The sequence below is a fragment of the Acomys russatus genome, chromosome 32 (assembly GCF_903995435.1).
Source record: "Acomys russatus chromosome 32, mAcoRus1.1, whole genome shotgun sequence".
Lineage (NCBI taxonomy): Eukaryota > Metazoa > Chordata > Mammalia > Rodentia > Muridae > Acomys > Acomys russatus.
In genome coordinates, this window is record NC_067168.1 from 8,719,310 (window position 1) to 8,739,660 (window position 20,351).

Consider the following 20,351-nt stretch of genomic DNA (forward strand, 5'->3'; position numbering starts at 1 on the left):
AGTTAATTTAGGAGTGCTTAGTACTATAGAGGATGCTTGTATTTGTTTATTGCTTATGCTATTGGAACCGAGTTGATAATGTCTGTGGTCTGAGGCTAACGTGGGTCCACCCTGCTGTTCTCTGATGCTCATTTACTTATGGCTCACTTGCCTTTTGAAGGATTTCATAGTCTGTCAACAGTCTGAAGAGTTTTCTCCGCTGTTCTTAGGAAGCTTGAGATGGAAGCAAAGAGGAAACAAGAAGAGGAGGAAAGGAAGAAGCGGGAGGATGACGAGAAACGTATCCAGGTGCGTGCTCATTGGGCTGGGCTTCTACCAAACAGAATCTGCTAAGTAATGCAAGAAGTGAATCAGAACCCTGCTTTGCCTGTGTAGATATCACCGATTTGTCCCAGGCGGGGGGGGGGGGGTAAAGGCCGATTTTGAAGGGAGTATGAGATGGGACGTTGGTGCTAGGGAAGAGAGTTCAAATCCAGGCTTTGTCACTAACAGAAATGGTGACATGATATATCACAATGAATTTCTCTTTGTAGAATGGGGATAAATAATAGTTATATTAAAGGAGTTAGCACATGTTAAAGTCTGTAGAACAATCCCCAGTTCAGTAAGCACTGTTCGTATATCGAGGGGAAATTCAGATAAACATTCACTTTAAACATAACTTTGGGGACCAGAAAGTGTTAGGTTAAGTGAGGTAACTGAGAGTCAGGAAGACAAATACATGTGTCCAGGTGTGAGTGAGTGTGGGTTAAGGCCAGTGAACTAGAAAGAGGCTCATGAGATGCAAAAAATATGTTAAGGGAGAAGGGGGCGGGAGAGGACACTAGAACAAGTGGAAGGGAGAATACTGGGAAGAGACAGTGCAGCAGGGAACGGGACAGAGAGGGACAGGGATGCAGGGGTCAACCCAGTGAAATATGAAATCCCACATGGAAATCTATTACTTCCTAGTTATTTTAAAAAGTAAAAGTTAATCAAAGAAATAGAGGTTATCAATTTGGGTGTGGAGGAGCATGGGACAAGTTGGAGGAGGGGACATGGAAGGGTCTGCAGGGAGGGAAGGCAAGGGGGGAGGGATGTAGTAATATTTTAATTAAATATTTTTAAAAGTTAAAAATTGCTTCTTAAAAACTAACCTCTGCACTTGACAGTGTTGTTTTATGACTGCAGATACTAGTATGAATGGGTTAGGCTTGGGGCAGACCCTCAACGCTCAGCTTTGCAGAGGCCTGTCTGGGAACCGTTGAGCATGTTTCTCTTGTCTGGCTTTCATAGTGTCTGCTTGTAAGTGCGAGCACTGTTCAGTCCGGTTCCTGCTGCATATGAGCTGCTGTTTGCAGGCGACATGCTCATGTGGCCCTGGGGATACTCATGCTGTGGTTATAGAATGGTGGAGCCCTGCAGCTTCTGTCTTCATAGGCAGAAGGAAAATGAAGCATTATAGATACCTAGGTGGGGAGTGCTGTGAGAGTGAGAGGTTTGGCTTCAAACAATATCTGTTCCTCATTAGAGAATCCAGCCAGGGCTACTAAGAGGTAATGATTTTAAGAAGAAAGAGTTATTAAAAATATGATTATTTTAATTTAACTTTGCTATTAATAATGTTTGTAATGTAATAATAAAATTTTATTCAATTTCCACTAGTGCCTTAATCAACATTAATGTATTAGATAGACTGTTTTATAAAAATAACACTGGGAACTTTATACATTCATGTATTCTATACACATTAATTTAATATCTACTTTATTCAAGGATTGTGCTATAACAATGAATTTGAAAATTCTTTTAAAAAATTTTAACATATACATTTATATTATCACACACGAATAAAATAAACCTCATACAGCAGGAAGAACCATGAGACAATCAGGAATTATATAAATGTTACATTCATTGTGATTTGGCCATTTTTATTTGTCAAACTTGAGGAAAGCATCTTTCCTATCTTGTCAGGTCTAAATTTCTGAATGAAAATCAGTATCTATCATATCTCATCACTATTAACTTAAGACATCTATCTTGATTGGTGGTATAGTGGTGAGCACAGCTGCCTTCCAAAGAGCTCTGGCTAGGTGTGGCTTTCTGTGCTGCAGGCTGAGGTGGAGGAGCAGCTGGCCAGACAGCGGGAGGAGGAGTCCCAGCAGCAGGCGGTCCTGGCCCAGGAGTGCAGGGACCGGGAGCTGGCCCTGCGCATTGCCCAGAACGAGTCAGAGCTCATCAGTGATGAGGCGCAGAGTGACCTGGCGCTCCGAAGGTACTGGGCTTGGGTTGCATCCTGCCCTGGGCTTTCTCTCTGATTCTCGTTTCGATTTGAAAAGGACTAGGAGAGAGTTTTGTTTTTCAGGTTTTGACTTACTTGAAGTAAAACCATATTTAAATTAGTTGGATTTATTTTTGTACTAGAATGAAACAATTGATTTTCCATTTAGTTATTGAACTGTTAAAACATAAACCCCCAAAGTTAATGGTTGTTCTATTAAGAGCAAAACTCAGCTTTATTTCTGAAATTGTTTAAGGGTATCATGTAATGGGTAGAAATTTAGTTTCTAAATACTTGTTAAACACTGACATAGAAGTTAGTGACTATATTAAAATGCAGTTTAATACATGAATCTTTATTTTTCTAATAGAAATTTGAAACAACATTCTTGACATAGCGAGGTGTAGTTTACCCTCCCATGACTCAGATTAATTCCTTCCTTTCCTTCCTTCCTTCCTTCCTTCCTTCCTTTCTTTTTCTTTGTTTTCATTTTTGTTTTTTGAGACAGAGTTTCTTTGTTTTAGCTCTCGCTGTCCTGGAACTCACTCTGTAGACCAGGCTGGCCTCAAACTCACAGAGATCCTCCTGCCTCTGCCTCCCAAGTACTGGGATTAAAGGCGTGTGCCGCTACTGCCCAGCGAGAATGATTCCTTTTTAAATAGGAAAGCCATTCTTACAGAAATGTTTTGGTTCCTTAGATTCTGAATTATGTCTACATGTTATGGTGGAGTTTGGAGGAGTGTCAGAGTTCTTAATATTTTGCATCAAGTTGCAGAAAAGTTAATACTTATCTAAAAACTTTAGAATATAGAACTGTGATTTGATTATTCATTTAAAAAGGTAAAAAAAAAAAAAAAAAAAAAAAAAAAAAAAAGGGAAAGGTATATGTTTTCTATATACCCAGAGGTGTGCTTGGTTTTCAGAAGTGTCCAGAATATATTAAATTGTAACCACTAGGTGGGGCTATTTACTTGTAAAAGGAAAAGGCAGTGCCATTCAAGATAGATTTAGCTGCCAAGATGGTTTTGTTCATTTGTCATCACAGGTTTTTTCCCACTATGTGATTATTTTGAAAAGTTTTGAGTCTGAACTGTATATAAAAGTATATGATATTGCAAATGCGCTGGCTAGGACTGTACATACAATAGTGGCTATAATAATGAAATAAAATATGTATGTGATAAATACATGGCATCTGCTCTGCTAAACATTTGTAAGTTACTTTTTCAGCTTGAGTTCCTGTCCAGCAACTTCTAAGTAAGATTTGTTTGCACACATGTAGTGTGTTTTCAAATATTATCGTAATCCACTACACTTAATGATCTGTGACACAAACTAATAACGACAAATTACATGAAATTGTAGGGAAATCCAAATTTCTATTAACACCCAATCTCACAGTGTATGAATGTCTGAATTTTCTAATCTTAATATATGTGCTCTTTAATTTTTATTAATTCCATTAATTTATTATTTTGCAATCTCTCCAATGAATATTTCAAAAACACATTAAAGTCTTAATGATCTTATGTCAATTAAAGATGACTTCTATTTTTAAATCAGGAAGTAATTAGAACACAAATTTACACAATCGAGACTTTTTACAATTCAGAGCTGGTGGTGATATTAACCAAAGCATATTCTTTTCACAGAACTAATGGAGCAAGACACCAAATGACACCGTATGTCATTTCTTTTCGTCTCTTTAAAGCTCGGTTCTATTTTCGGGAAATAGTTTCCTCATTGAAGTACATTTTACGTTGCTTCCTTTTGCCAAAAGATAATGAAAGAACTGTTTTCCACCTTTTATTTCTTGCCTCAGGGAAGTGTACGGTCCTCAGCCAGGGTAGCTTGTGATTTGCTCTCCCGATTTTGTGTGGTTGTTTCAACTTTAATAACAACTTGTTTTATGTGTTTTAAGTTCTCTCTGACATCTTCATAGCAGGTGTGGAAGAATAGATAAGAATAAATAAAACACTTAGTTTTCAGTGTGTATGATAATTGATTCTGCTAATATGTGAAATGAGGTCTCCGTCTGAAGTTTATAGGTAATGCTTCTTCTTCCGTAAGTGGGAGGATCTTTGTGGCACTTGGACAGTAACAGGACATATTGTAGGCATTTATGAGATATTTAGGGGGTAGTTATACAACCCGAATTCTAACAGCATTAAGCAAGTTCTCCACTGCACCAGACTGCAGCATCAAGAGCAGCAGGCATTTCACAAACAACATGGGCACTCGCAGCGAAGCATTAATTGAGGGGCTTTGCTATGGAAGACATGTTTCTGCTTACATAGACAATCACCATGAAGGCCATAGCTAGAGATGCAAACTGATGGGAGGGATGTCGTTTCAGGCGCCCTAATGCCACAGCATCATGAACAGTTGACTCTCTTCAGGGTTTCAGACAAAACAAGGCATCTCTTATCAGCTACAGGATACTTGAATCTGCATAAAATTATGCATTTAAAAAGAAAAATGTGCATTAAAATCACAGAAATTATGTTATCAACATGTTGCACTATTCACATATAAGATGTATTTGTGGGTATGCGTCATTTGGTGTGTCTGGCAAACATGTTGAACTTATGTGGATTAGAGGGCAGGACCCAAGGACAGACACTTCCTGTTCAACACCTCAAGAGGCAACAGAAGCACAAACTCTCAGCATTATTACCTTAGCATCAACCAAAAACTTAGAATAGCTGCTGAGTGGCTACTCTTCACTCGCCCTCCATCAGAACAACTACTTTATAGTTGTCATTGGAGTTTGTTAAACAAACACTGCAATTAACGAGTAAGGTGGAATCGAAAGCACTGCAAGTAGCTTAGCAAAGCCGGAAGGCAAAAGCACTGAGATGCAAGGGACCAGTTTTGGTCAGTGGATAATCTGGTGTAGTGTCAGTGAGGGTCAGGGAGGAGAGTTACTTGGTAGAGGTTGTCTCCTGCCATGCCAGGCTTAGGAGGCATCTCTGTGTGAGCAGCAGACCATGCAGTGATCAAGAGCTTTAAGAAGCTATTTGCCTTCTCGGGAGCCTGCCATGAGTAAACAGATGGAAGACATTTTAGGAGAAAAAGGGATGCCAATAATGGACAGAAACTGCAGTGGGGAGATGATTTAAAAATGTTAAATTTATTTTAGAATTTAAAATAAAATAATCTTTAAATTATACTACTAGAAAATTTACTTTAAAATTATACTATTAGAAAGTTACAAACTTCTGAAAAACTGGTAGTGTTAGGAGAGATTGATAGTATATTGCTAAAAAGAAAATTTTATTTGATTATATTTGCATAGTTTATTCTGTGAATTTCATCTTTATTGGTCAGCTTCTGCAGAGTTAGTTTCATCTACTGTGTTTGGTTGGACAGCTCCCAGTAATATCTAGTGTTGCCAATGTTCAATATATATATCATATATGCAAATATTATATATATTAAATATTTATTTGAATACAAACTCCAGCCCCTTAATCAGATTCCAGCTCTTTGCAGGCATTTGGGAAACTGTCCCCACAGCCAATATATCCATTTTTTTTAACTTGTAATTTTTTAAAAAGAGAAACTGACTTGAAGGGTGGTGGTTGCTAGGGTTGATGGAATTGAGCAGATGTGAAGACAATTAATTATGAATGGTTAAAAAAAAAAAAGCAAAGGACAGGGATGAAATGAAAAAAAAAAAAAGTGTTGGTTTCTTGAACCCAACGGAACTGTTATTCCACTTCATGGAATTAAACGAATGCTGAGAAAAGTGACAGTCTCCTGAATAATTAAAGAAAAAGCAGCTTTTGCTTTTCAGATGCACTTATCGTTGCAAGGTCAGATCATATCAGGTATTTCATTTAACAAGTGCTTGTGTTTGATTTTCTTATTTTACTTTTCAAACATATGTTCTGGTTTGGAACTGTAAAATTTTGGAGTGTTATTTGAGCATATCAGCTTATTTTACCCCCATGAAGCTTTGTCTAGCCAACATCTGCTAAGCATCTCTGGTGCAAAAACCCTTGTACAGCACCTGTACCCTGCCTGGCTTCCTGTATGTACTTAAAGCATGCTGTTTATCTTCTGCACACAAAAATGCCAGCAAAGCATGGCTTTCATGAAATTCTATCTGAAAGTTTTTACACAGTGCTAGAAATGTGTTCAAATAACATGAAACTCAAAGGTCTCACCATGTCTTGTGGATATTACTGAAAAGTGTGTTATGAATAGTTACTTTGCAAAGCGAAATGATTTTGAATAGTTATAATATTGATAATATTAAGGTTAATTGTATTTTTTATCTTTTAAGTAATTATGTGATGTACCTTATATAATTTATATAACTGTGTTGCATTATCATGTTTTTTCTTGTAGGGAACAAATGGCCAAAGAAATGTCAGAGATTTTGAGTAGGTCAGTGCAGTATGTTTGCAGAAATAAGTATTTAGCAAAGAAAAAAAAAACATGCTTTTAAATGCCTTTTGATTTAAATACTTCTTTGGAGCAGAACCTGTTGTATGAATGGCTCACTCTTTTCCCATGTGCATTTCTGTACGAGAAATGTCACCCTAACATAGAAGGAAGCAAGATCCTTCTAACCCGTGTTTCTCACGGAGGCTGGCATTTTGGGTGGGGCAGCTCTTCATTGGTGCTGGCTTGTGCCCATCAGTCTCTCCCTGAGAGATGAGTACTTTGGACCGCTCCCTGGGGTGGAAGCGCCAGCTACGCCTAGCTGAGGTGGAGGAGTGAATCCTAAACATGAATACTAGTTAAAACCATGGGTGCAAATGAATTTCCAGAGAAAACCACCTAGTAGGATCTAGTCCATAATTTTGACTGTAAGCCAAGCTTTTAATGGCTGAGCCCTGGTCCATAATTTTTAAAAGTGGATTTGAATCAGTAATATTTTGTCATCTTTAAAGTTACAAAATTGATTAACAGTGCTAAGTCAGTGGGTCTTAAAAATCAAGTCAATTTTATTACCATTTTTAATGTATGATTGTCTTCATCATAAGGTTAATCACTAGAGTATACTTTTGTTTTACTATTTTAATATAGAGATGGGGAGGGGAATTTACCTGCATTGAGTTCCTTTATTACTTCTAACTCCCAATACATTTTAAAAGCACGTTTAATAATATGAATGAAAGGCTAGTGTTGTTATATTCACCTTTATGCAATAATAATTTGAATTCAGTGTTAAGAACGTATCAAAGCATCTCTCACCCCCCCACATACTCTACATGTGTTTTTTATACACACACACACACACACACACACACACACACACACATATATATATCAAACAATATATTATGTAGTTTGTCTTTGTTTTTCAAAACATAAGAAAACAGAAAAACTCACAATAATTTTCAGTTACTGTCCTAGAAAACATTTTTAAAAGAATAGGGGAAAAAGTGAGTTTTCCCAGCCACTTTATTGAACGGAAGTTTAGAGATGTAGAAAAGAGCTTTTTCTTTTTTTTGAAAAGAGTATTTTCATAAGTATTAAAAATAATGTATTGGTAAGGATACAGACCTTGCAGACACATAGCTGACTCTTTAAGCAGTATTTATTGGGTATACTCACTGTACACGTATGTGTTTTATAAGGACACTTTTATACATCTATCTATTGAGCGTATTTCTATAACATCCCACCCACTCTTTTATTTTTGTCTTTCCCTCCTGTTAATCCTCTTTCTCCCTAGATAATTAAGCTTTGACTTTAATTTAATAGATATATACATGATTCTATGTATCTATATAAAATCTCAAAGTCAAAAATAAAAGAAAATGTGATATTTGTCTTTCTGAGACTGACTTAACTCAATTAATATGATTATTTCCAGTTATATAAAATTTCTGGTACATACTGACATAACTTGGTTCTATTGATGGACAGCTAGGTTTGCTCTGTAGTTTACAGTTCTGTTGTATGACCTGTGTGGCCCTTCAGCCATAAAAATGAAGCCATTAAGACATTTTAATATTTCAAAGCTTAGGCTTTAGCTGTGCAGACTCTAAACTACCTCATCTAAGTTCACCTGACCACTTAGCCGCTGCAGCCACGTGGCTAGCTTCGCCTTCGAGGCCTGTCGTCCTGTCCGTCTCTTCTCATGTCTACCTCTTTCTCCTTCCCAGAGTCCTTTCTCTCTCCCAGGAAGGCCTACCTTCCAGTTCCTGCCAGGCTAATTGGCCATCATATTCTTATTTAAGCCAATCAGAGAATGCCTTAGGTACATGCAGAAGGACGGAGGCACCACTTCCCATGGTGTACCCCAACATAGTTGACTCTCTGAGCTAAATAGCTAGGAATGAAAAGCTGTGTGCAAACTCACCTGTTATATAACTTGGAGGAATTGCAGGTTCTGTAGTAAAACAAATGTTAGCCATAAAATACAGAAAGGATTAAATAGTTACTTATTATTCATCGGTGTCCAAGAGTTTTATGTATGTAGTGAGATATATGCCATTTTTTATCACCAAAATATACACATAGACCTTTAAAAGAGGCAAAGGTAGCTTATTTACCTAATTTTAAGTTTAACATTGAAAGTATAATTTTAATTATCTCAGGAAAAGGTGATATATTTTATTTTCTTAATTTTTTCTCTTTTACTGACAATAGATATTTTCAAGCAATACATCTTGGTCATGACTTTCACCTCCTCTTTGAGTCCCAGTACCTCTCTACCTCCCCTGCTCCCCAGATCCCGTCCATCTCTCATTAGAAAACCGTTTTCTAAGGGATAATAATAAAACATAATGTGGTAAAAAAACAAAAAACCCACATCGAATTGGACAAAACAAATGAACAGAAGGAGAAGAGGCCAAGGAGAGGCACAAGAAGGGTGATGGATGTTCAAAGGTTTTCAGTAAAGCTAGTTGTGTAAAGCTTCTCTGTGTTGGCCATTTGCTGGGAGTACTATTCTTTCAAAATGTAAACTGGTGATAGACTCCACCCTTGCTCTCAGGGAGCTTGCCTCGATCGTACTTTTTAAGAGGAAGGTTTCCAGGTAGAAGATGGTGTAGGGGTGGTGGTGGGGTTCAATTAATACCCAAGAAGCAGGATTGTGTAGCCCCTCAGTGTTTATTTACCATAACATCTGTGTTCTGTCTTTTCATGTTTTGAAACCTGATGTGTTTAATCGCTTTCTTTGTTATAGTGAGCTTAAAATAAATCACGAAAATTGATTGTGAGTTGCCTGCCTCATGGTCAGTATATTTCTTGTTTAAAATATAAAGCTTTTTGATTACAGAGGTCCTGCTGTACAAGCTACCAAGGCAGCTGCTGGTTCCAAGAAACACGATCTCAGCAAATGGAAATACGCGGAGCTCCGTGACACAATCAATACTTCTTGTGGTAAGTTCATGAAGAAGATGGAGAACAGGAGGGGTCCATACCAACAGCCAAGAGGAGAACTACCTAGACTCTGGTGGTGCTGTGTGTACATGTGTGTGCATGTGCATACTTGTGTGTGCAAAGTACCTAAAGCCGTCTAACTGTTAGTCTTTGTTCCCTTGAAAATGAAATTTAGTCACAGAATCAAAAGAAAGACACATGTTCCCTTCCTTTTCTGTTGTTGTGATAAAATGCTCTGGCAAAAAGGAGATTAGGGGAGAAAGGGCTTATGGCAACTCGTAATTCCAGGTTACAGTTTATCGTAATGGAACAAGGAGGCCGACTGGTCAAGAGCAGCAAGGCTAAATGGACACATTGACCTACCCTGCTTTCCCAGTCCTGGACACACCTGGTCCTATCCCAGGGAATGCTGCTTCTGTGAATCCGGAGTAATAAGCAGCAGTGTAGCCATTTCTATTTAAATTGTTTTCCCCCAGTCATGTGAGAGACAATACTGAGAGTCTCACACATGGTCAGGGTCTCATTTAAACCACAGCGTTTAAGTTCAGGACACGGACTAGTAACGAAAGCATCCTCGTTGGACAGAGCTCTTGCCTCGCTCTTATTCTCATTGAAAACAGCAAATGCTAACTGAAGAATGTGCTGCATTTAACTCTTGCTTGTATTTGAGCACATTGATTGTCTTCTTTTATAAAACCTTTCTGATTCAATTTCTTCATCTATAAAATACCTATTTATCCTAGAGTCCTTGAGTTGAACGAATGATACGGGATAGTAATGACTTGTGAGTAACAATCTGTGAATGTGGAAGGCGGGGAAAAGCTCACCTTCGGCTCACTTTCTATTTTGTACTATAAACTAAACCCTCAAAACCCTTTATATACACCTGTTTATACCATGGAATAATTATGTCAGATGAGTAATTCAGGGTGCTAATTTTTCTCTGTATGTAATCAATAGACATCGAACTCCTGGCAGCTTGCAGAGAAGAATTTCACAGGAGACTGAAAGTGTACCATGCTTGGAAATCCAAGAACAAGAAGAGGAATACGGAAACAGAGCAGCGCGCTCCCAAGTCTGTTACGGATTATGGTAAAAACATATCTCTACTTTTCAATGTTCTTAGTATACTGTGTATAAGTGCATGGAGCTATACATGATTTTTTGAATAAAACAGTCAACATAAATTTCTTTTATGTGATCTACTGAAGGTGATACAACCATGATTACCTGTCTTATGTAGTATTTTCTATGGAGTAGATCTTTAAAATCATATGTGTCAAGATACATTAAATTTATTTGTTACTATCAAGTCTAATCTTCCTGCCTGTGCTAACAAAGTTGTACAATACTAAGTATACAGTTACACACACACACACACACACACCCTCAGTATTATATGAAAAGGCTGGGGATATATTGTGTTCTTGCCTGGAATGTGCTGTTCTCAGCAACGCAAAAAATCCAAACACACAAACAAAAAAGGTTTCATGTGAAAATGTAAAGGCTACTATGATCATTCCACTTTGGGTGCTTGTGAGCTTACATATAAAAATCAGTACATTTTTATTGCTGAACAGGATCTTATTTTTATTTCCTAAAACTTCCCTGATTTAAAAATTTAATCTAGCTCAGTCTTTAGAGTATTTTCCTAAATAAGCAAATATACTTATATATTTAATATGGAGGTGTACATCCCTTTTGGTGCCTTCTAGAATGGGATCATAGCCTAGAAAAGGAAAGGGGTTGGTTCTGTGTTCTCCGTCACCACGCTGACTGTCCTATTTAAAAAGGGTTCACTGTAAATTTTCCTTTATAATATGGTGAGTTTTGCCTAGATGCGGAAACCAGAAAGTGGGGCAGGGCAGACACAGCCCACATGACCTGCAGTGTGAGCCAGATTTTCGGGCTTTTTGAGAAGATTTATTTTTAACTTGTGTATGTGTGCTTTGCCTGGAAGTATTTCTGCACCACATGTGTGCAGGCCAGAAGAAGGCACTGGGTGCTCTGGAGCTGGAGTTACAGATGGTTGTTAGCTGCCCTGTGTGGGCTGGGCATTGAACCTGGGTCTGCTGAAAGAGCAGCCAGTGCTTTTAACCACTGAGACATCTCTTCGGCTCCAGCTTTTTAAAATTTAAAGCAGTAACTGGGATTTCACTGGTTACCTTGGTACTTTTATACCGTCATAACTTCTCAACTCAGATTAGCATCCAGGTGACAGCAGGTGTCATATGCTCTCAGCACTTGGCTGTGTGGTTTACCAATGCATTGAGTTGGAGTTCTCAAATGTAGTTTTAAATTCTCACTGCTTTTCAAGGAAATAAAAGCAGGATTTGACAATTCAGTTAAGTGGTAGGACCTCGGTGTTTCTCAGCTGTTGCGGAGAGTTGATTGAGGTCAGTGTCGTTGGTAAGGGCGACAGTGCTGGCGACTGTTCAGAGTTGGCTTTAGGCAGATTATAATAGGATGAGGGCATTAGGGGACCGTCTGTCACCGAGAGATGGTGGCTTGCAAAGGTGAGAGTCCCAGCGAACACTGAGTTCAAAACTCTTTTTCTTTGCATATTGAAAATGACAGCGTGACTATGACCTGTCCATTGTTTATGTATTAAGTTTTTGCCACAAATCATCTTTGTTTTGTATATAAAAGAAACCACAAAAAAAAAAAAACAAAACAAAAAACAAAAAAAAAAACATAGAGGAAAAACAACGGGCTCTTACTTTCCGTTTACCTTTACACTGACAGATTTATATTGCATTGTACGATTCACAAATGTGAGTAGATCACAAATGAAGGGGTTTACAAGACTTTATGGAGTTTTAAGTCGAATTTTATTACCTTAAAAAAAAAATTTACTTTTGTCCCCAAATGAAGCAAATAACATCTTGCTGCTGTGAGTATACTTTATTAGGTCAGGGAAAAACGTTGAAAGTCCTATCTAGGAGGAAAAACAGACGTAGGAATTTTATGTAACTACAGTCGATATATTAACCTTCATAGAACTTGACTTTGAGCCATTTTCAGGACAGAAATCTACTTCTACCTGTAAAGTATTTATTATGCTTTTCTCTGTGTATTTTCCTTATGTAAGATTCAATCTGACATAGGAATGTGGTTGAGAGGATGTGAAAAGCTTTGGATACTTCACAGGTCAATGGAGGAAATTCTGTGCTGTGCTAAGTATTGAGATTTATTTGCAGACATAAAATGAGGGCATTTTGTGATCCACAGAAATGCGAGCTGGTGTCATTAGTACAAGAGTGACGCACTGGTAAATTACGGTAAATGCCCATAGTGCTGAACAAGCAGCATTGGTCCCCCTTATCGGCCTGTGTCACTTGGCACACTGTCATCTCATTTATCACACCAAAAGAGTTTCATAAATAATTTTTGACAGTGGTAAACCACCCAGTGGATATTTATAATCACTTCAAATCATGATTTTGGAAATTGTTTAATTTAAATCCCTAAAATAAAAATGGTACAAGTTTATGATTTAAGAAATTTGAAGAAATTAGTGTATGTTGACTGTGTAAGAGTAGTGCTGTTTATTATCACTAGTTAGGAATTAAATCCCAAAATTATAAATGAAGAAAAAATTTAAATTTTGCTATTCTTCATCTCCAACAGAATTTCCTAAAATATAATTAATCAAAGTAGCTTCCCTCCCCTCATCTTTCTTTCTTTCTTTCTTTCTCCTATGCTTTGTGAAAATTAGTATTTAAATCAGAGCACCGTGTACTACAGACAGTTCTCAGGTCTCTGCTATAGCTGGAGTGCTTGCGTGCTGGTCACCACCTCAATTGATGGATGCATTTATAGGTTAGGAATGTGCTCGTTTAACAGCTTTGGCATTTTTTATCTTTTCTTCAAAATACAATATTTGTTCACAGATTTTGCACCATTTTTGAACAATTCACGTAAGTCAATGGGTGGTAACTCATCCGCTAACTGGAAGAGGGGTTAATATACTTTATAGAGCACTAACTTCCTGTCAACACTGTTTTGCTACGTAGTAAGTGGGGTCGTGGAACATTAAAGATGCCTGTCTGCATGGGGATCTATTTTAGCTGGAGATACGGTGCATTTTCTCAGATGGGTTGAAATCATATATGCAGAACAAAGATTGAATGGATGATGTTATCACCTGTCAAATCTCATGCATTGCAAACTGGGCTTTTACACCTCTTACTGTAGCAAAACGCTGTCTTCACTTCCCAGCTCCTTCTAGGAGAAACACTAACTCTGAGACGCTGCTTGCGGATGCTGCATTGTGGTGCTACCTGTGTTTCTGTCCAAGGGAGACTTGAGTTCTATGTAGTAACATGCACAAGTTTACTGATGAGAGCTGCTAGGGGGAAGAGAGAGACAACTTCCTGTGATGCTCCCCTCTTCCATGCCTTAGAAGCTTTGGGTCTCCCTTGCCTATCATAAGTTCCTAAAGTGAGTTGAGCAGGTATATTTGCTTGCCAGCTGGTTGGGCCTGATTTTTTTTCTTTTTTTTGGGGGGGGGGCTGATTTTTCTAACTGCTTCTCATAATTTACTTTTTTTGGGGGGTTGTTTGAGGCATCATCTCACTGTGTAGCTATCCCACACTGGCCTTCAAGTCTCAGGCCTCTGGCCTCAGCCTTTCTGTGCTAGGGTTTGTTTCGGTATCTCTGACTTTTAAAGGGGATGTGATTGGATGAAAGCAGGCAGTCGAGAAGATTATTTTCAATATTTTAATGCCTGGTATTTTTAACTTAATGGAAGGCCTTAGCTCTTTTCAACAAAATCCCAGTTCTTTTTTTTTAATTTTTAAAATATATTTTATTAATTTATTCATATTACATCTCAATTGTTATCCCATCCCTTGTATCCTCCCATTCCTCCCTCCCTCCCATTTTCCCCTTACTCCCCTCCCCTATGACTGGGACTGAGGGGGACCTCCTCCCCCTGTATATGCTCACAGGGTATCAAGTCTCTTCTTGGTAGCCTGCTATCCTTCAAAATCTCCATTCTTTTGTTACTAGAAAAGGCTATCAAAAAGTTTAGTTTCTTAATTGTGCTCAGTGTGTAAACTTCAGGAGGCAGACGGTTTACAAAATAAGTTAATGAACAGAGACTGCTAGTGTCCCAGTAAATTTCCAATCACTAATTCACCACCCAGAAGGGTTGGTGTGTTTAAAAATTTTTTTTAAATCTATCTTTCTATCCATTTCTATTTATTTATTTGAGACAGAGTCTCACTCTGTAGGTCTGGCTGGCCTGGGACTCACTATGTAAGCCAGCTGTTTTTAAACTTCAGGTATGATCACTGAGTTGCCCAGTACAGTTGAGGGAGCAGGAACAAGAGAGGAAACCCACCTCTACTTCTATGCTAAAGGCCATGCGGTCCTAATGTCACTAACAAAACCCCCTCATTCTTTCATAGGCATGTCTGGCTTCCTTAAGCGCTTTTTTGCTTTCTCTCATTTGCAAATAAGTACATCTAACTTTCCATAAGCTGTTACTGTTCCTTGAGGTTAAAAACTAGAGCAAGAGTGTTCTCATTCTTTTGCTGTTTTTGCAAGATCTTAGGAAAGCCACATGGCTGTGCGTGGTTTTTCTGTATTGCATACTCTTTCATCGACGCTCTCTGATTTTCATATCGAGGTTCTTGGAACTGCAGTCAATTGTTGTTCTCCTTTCAAAGCTAAGAATATAAAGTGTATAAACAGCCTCGGCAGAATCACGATACTCAGTATGTAAAGCCATTGCCATAGGGATGTGCTTACCTTTGCACATAAAATGAAAGCCCAGTCACTCAGTACTGAACTGGGCGGGACGAGCAGAAAAGGAAGAATTTTTCTTTCAGTTGGCAAGGAAACCCATATATTATATCCTTTACCAATTCCAGTGGGTTTTCTGCCAAGAGAAATCTCATTCCAAAGTAAGTAAATATTTTTGAGGAAAGGGTCATATTTACTGCTATAAGCAGGGTTTTGGATGTTCCATGTTTCTATAAATGCTATTATCTGTGCTGTTTTGGCCTTTTAAAAACACCAAAGTTTATAAAAGAGAAAAACTTTGAATGGATTTCTTCTTTTTCTGTGGAAAATATAACTAAATGAACAAACTTTTTAATTTTAAAATTACCACTTACTTAGTTTTAAATGGTCAAATATGTCACTCATTTTTTTCTTGAAATTCTTGTGGGAAAAAGAATACTAGCCCGCTTGCCTGCTATGTGAATTAATTTGGGGTTATTGATAAGTCATTTGTGGGAATTGGTAAGGGTTTTGTTGCAGGTGGTGGTGTTGGTATTGGTGGTGGTGGTGGTGGTGGCAGCAGCGGCAGTGGTACCCATGTATGTACCATCTTTTTGTGTGTGCACAGTGCTTTAGCATGTGTGCTGTACATATACACAATGCTTGAGTGTGTGTACAATGTGTGCAGATGGTTGAGTGTGTATATAGTGTGTGCATAATGGTTGAGTTTGTGTACAATGTGTACACGGTGCTTGAGTATATGTATGTGTACTATGGAGAGGGAGAGGGAGAGGGGGAGGGGGAGGGGGAGAGAGAGAGAGAGAGAGAGAGAGAGAGAGAGAGAGAGAGAGAGAGAGAGAGAGAGAGAGAGAGAGAGAGAGAGAGAGAGAGAGAGAGAGAGAGAGAGAGAGAGAGAGAGAGAGAGAGAGAGAATATACTATGCATGTGCCCGGGCCTGGCTGTGTGTGTATTTATACCATGTGTGTTCATGTGCACAATAATTGAGTGTGTTTGTGCACTTGTGTATATGTGTGCACATGCTTGGTACCAAGAAATATCTTTTGGCAAAGACATTTCTAAGCAATCCCACTCTGAGTCAGATTCATTAATGGGCAGCTAATACTGACATTTTAAATCTACTAGTAGGAGCCTCTGTTCTCCCCCTCCCCGCTTTAAAATTCTCGATGTATTTTAGGAATGATGTCTGTTTTCTCCTCCCGTGGGCGGCTGGTGTAACGTTGCCTGTTCTGTGTAATAGCTCAGCAGAACCCCGCAGCTCAGCTCCCTGCCAGGCAGCAGGAGATTGAGATGAACCGGCAGCAGCGTTTCTTCCGCATCCCCTTCATCCGCCCTGCTGACCAGTACAAAGACCCTCAGAGCAAGAAGAAGGGCTGGTGGTACGCCCATTTTGACGGGCCGTGGATTGCTCGGCAGATGGAGCTGCACCCGGACAAGCCACCCATCCTTCTTGTAGCAGGTTTGTATAATTCACAGGGAAAAAAAAAGAGTCAAACACAAATGGGTTGGAGAGCCTTGGGCGAAACAGTCTAATACATCATGTAGTAAGCCAGTCAAGGCGTTTCAGAGTTGAATGACAGAGCTTTGCAATTCAGTCTCATTTCCAGTTATTGCAAGATTAACTGATTTAGAAAGCAAAATGTTTTTATGCCTGTTTAGAGAACATAAAAATCTGTCCTAAGAAACTTGTCACTGGTGCTTAAATCTGTCTGTGATTTTGTACTTGTTTTGAGGGTACACAGAATTTGTATTAACCCTGTTGATGTCTTTGAGCAGGGGTGGCATTTATACATTTTGAGAGTCCTTAGTGGGGACAAGCTTTAGTGATTTCTGGAGGACTTAAGCAGATTTCCATTTTGGAGAAAGAGTTACAGGTTCTCAAATCTGTGAGGAACTGTTGGGTCTTCGAGGAATAAAACTCCTAAAAATGCTGTCCGGGTGAAGAGATGGTAATCTTGTGATGCCTCCTGTCTGCAGGCAAGGATGACATGGAGATGTGTGAATTGAATCTGGAGGAGACAGGTCTGACTCGGAAGCGGGGTGCTGAGATCTTGCCCAGACAGTTCGAAGAGATCTGGGAGCGCTGCGGAGGCATCCAGTACCTTCAGAGCGCCATCGAGAGCAGGCAGGCCCGGCCCACCTACGCCACAGCCATGCTGCAGAACCTGCTCAAGTAGAGAGCAGGCAGCGAGCCTAGCCCTGGCCTGCGCAGGCAGGGAGGTAACCAGGAGGTTCACCGCTTCCCTGCTCCTGGTAGAGATGCCTTATGCAAAGTGAACAGATTTTTAATAATCATGGAGTTTTGTTAATTTGTTCAAGGTTAATTAAGGTTGAGGGTAGTGGATTCAGGACCTAGAGAGAGACTGGCCCTGAGTCTAGCAGTGACTCCCCCCACCTCCCACTGCTCTGCTGCTCTCTGCACCTGGACAGATCCGATACTCTCCCTGTTTGCACGCCCACTACCTTAAGTGTACGGTGGTGCTTCTCAAGGACAAGACTTTTTTTTTTTTAATTTCAAAATATTTGATTTTTTAAAAGGATGATACAGTGCCTTTATAAGTGAGATAATGAAATCTTAGCCTAATTTTGTGCAAGAATTAAGGTACTTGAGCTGATCAAGGCACAGGTGTTTTTGGTCCAAAAAGCCGTATTTTGTCTGCTTTTTCAGAAATCCATGGAAATGGATTTCCCCCTTCTTGCAGTGTGCTTAGCCCGAGTTCTAGAAAGAGCCTTAATGTATCAAATGTCTTGTGTGCAGAGGAGGCGCTGGGCATATGCAGCACAGACGTGGGTGCTTTCTCTACCAAGCTCTGTGTTACCTTTGGAATCCCCTCTTCCTAATCCATGGTCAAGTGAAGGAAATTTGGATTATTCAAATGACTGGAAGTTTTGATAATCGTTTTGTTTCATTTTGTAAGGGGCGCAGGGTTGCTTGCGGTGGTGACTCTACTGGACTGAATTTCAGTGCTTTCCACACTCCATCTCAACTGTAACTTCTCAGTTCGGACTTGTCCCTGTTGTTTCACGTGACGTAAGCTGGTGTGCCGCTTCAGATATCTTTCTTGCCCCCTTTCCCCTCTTCCAGGCTTCCGTTTTGGCCTTTGAGACATGGTAATTGTAGGACTGTTTTGTAAACTGTGTAATTCAGAAGCCTTTGTACTTAGACCTAGCTAGTTCTGTGCTGCAGGGACTCTTTAAAACACTCCCTTTGTGTGCTGTGTAGTTCTGATCAGATGTCAGCAGCTCGAGCTAATATTTATGACTTCAATATTAGGAATTTAGGGACAAAAATACATCAAGGAGTTGTGTTGACATCCAAAGGAGTCTTTGTTTGTATTTTAGAATAAAAGTGGAAAGTAAAATTATTCTTTACACTCCCTCTTGTTTTTTTTTTTTTTTTAAATACCCTGACCTTTGAAATTTCAGGTCTTTTTTTCTTAGGAAGATACCTCAGTTAGGAAAATATTTCCCAGCTGATGAGATTCATGTTTAGAAGCCTCAAGTACTATTGTCAGAATTTCTCCTTTCAAAATGTCTTAGTACTGAAGTACTTATTTATTATGACACTGTGGAAATGATTGGTTTGTGTTAAGGAAATTAAATGGCCCTGTCTGTACTAATAATTGAAAATGTGAATGGGGTTTTCTCCTGGAGGCTGCCTTACTGCTTAGACTCACACACAGATGGGTCATTTATCCTGTGATTGATGACAGAAGGTGCAGTTACTGAAATAAACAACCTATTCTTTCTCTTTCACCTCTCACCTTTGATTGGTGTCTTTATTTGTGCAGGATACCAAGTAAGCTTTATTTCCTAGTCAAAGTGAATATAGTCCTTACCAAAAAAAAAAAAAAAAAAAAAAAAAAAATTGTGGCCTAGTTGGTTCTTAGTGACTTGTCAGCATAGCACTGATTTCTCAAGCACTTTTATGTATCTTCTGGATCTGTGAATAAGCGTTAGATGAGAAATTAATTAAAAAGTGGGAATTATTATAATGATAGAACTTAATATTTTAAAGAGTTTATAGGAAATAACAACAGCAAGGCATTGTTGAAAGTCTTTGTGGTTTTTGACTTTGAAAATTCAGTTATCTCAAACCATCTTCTTCCTAATTATGTCACCCAGCATTCCTTCACTGTATCTGTTTCAAATAGTCTCCTGAGTTAATTTTCCCAAGCAGGAGAACTGTCCTAATTCAGGCAGGTTTGGAGCCTTCCACATGTCAGAGCACCTAGATCCTGCCAGGGAAACTTTAGGATATCATTTTTGGGGTCACAGCAGAAATGACATTCTACAAGACCCCAATCCGTCTTCTCTGCCATGTTTTGTGGGTTTAGACAATTAACTCTTACTGTAATCAGCCATTTAAAGTTATCAGTTTAAACCAACATATTATATATGAAGAACTAATTTCTCTAATGCTTGTCAGCTCCAGTTTCTTCCATAGTGTATGTATGTTTTAATAGACTGTTAAAAGGCAGCAGTGTTTCCACGTTAAATTCAGTTGTGACACAGTGCCCAGAGTCAGCAGCACAGTTGAGATGCCTGTTGGTAGGGAGATGTGTTTCCAGCGAGATCAGGGAATGTTGAGAGGCCTGGTGTGTTCAAAGGATGCTGCCCCTTCACCTCTTGGAGACCACCTGTGTGCAGGAGTATAAGAAGCAAAGCAACCAAACTCCAGCCTGCCCAAAAGGTGTTCTAGTGAAGCAAGCTCTCTCACTCTGACCTGTGAGAAGGCTTAGCAGGCCAGTGAATCCTTTGGTTTCACAAGCAAGCAGGGAAATGGCTTCAGACAAAAGTAGGAAGTGCTTGTGAGATTTAGACAATAGAAACCACAGGGAAAAAAATAGATATTTAAGATATTTATTACATGCCATTTTCATTAACCGGCTTTTTTTTTTTTTTTCCATGCTGGGGATTGAACCCAGGGCTTCATACAGGCTAGGCTCGACCACAGAGGCATCTCCCTGGGCTTTCGCTGGATATTTTTGGA

General features: G+C 39.0%; 1 protein-coding gene across 4 annotated transcripts in view; it reads left to right on the forward strand.

Moving 5' to 3' along the window:
* The window catches only part of Myo6 (myosin VI), a 133,954-nt gene extending 115,559 nt beyond the window's left edge, over positions 1–18,395 (forward strand). Inside the window, exons 27-36 of one of the 4 annotated variants that reach the window (XM_051140675.1) lie at positions 210–288; positions 2,097–2,257; positions 3,494–3,520; positions 3,916–3,945; positions 6,620–6,658; positions 9,507–9,610; positions 10,571–10,702; positions 13,504–13,530; positions 16,599–16,817; positions 17,336–18,395. In XM_051140675.1, the coding sequence (XP_050996632.1) occupies positions 210–288; positions 2,097–2,257; positions 3,494–3,520; positions 3,916–3,945; positions 6,620–6,658; positions 9,507–9,610; positions 10,571–10,702; positions 13,504–13,530; positions 16,599–16,817; positions 17,336–17,535 (1,018 nt within the window). In that variant the 3' untranslated portion in view covers positions 17,536–18,395. The remainder of the gene's footprint in view (positions 1–209; positions 289–2,096; positions 2,258–3,493; positions 3,521–3,915; positions 3,946–6,619; positions 6,659–9,506; positions 9,611–10,570; positions 10,703–13,503; positions 13,531–16,598; positions 16,818–17,335) is intronic. The other 3 variants (XM_051140676.1, XM_051140677.1, XM_051140678.1) reach the window with 3 other exon arrangements.
* The last annotated feature ends 1,956 nt before the right edge of the window (positions 18,396–20,351 follow it).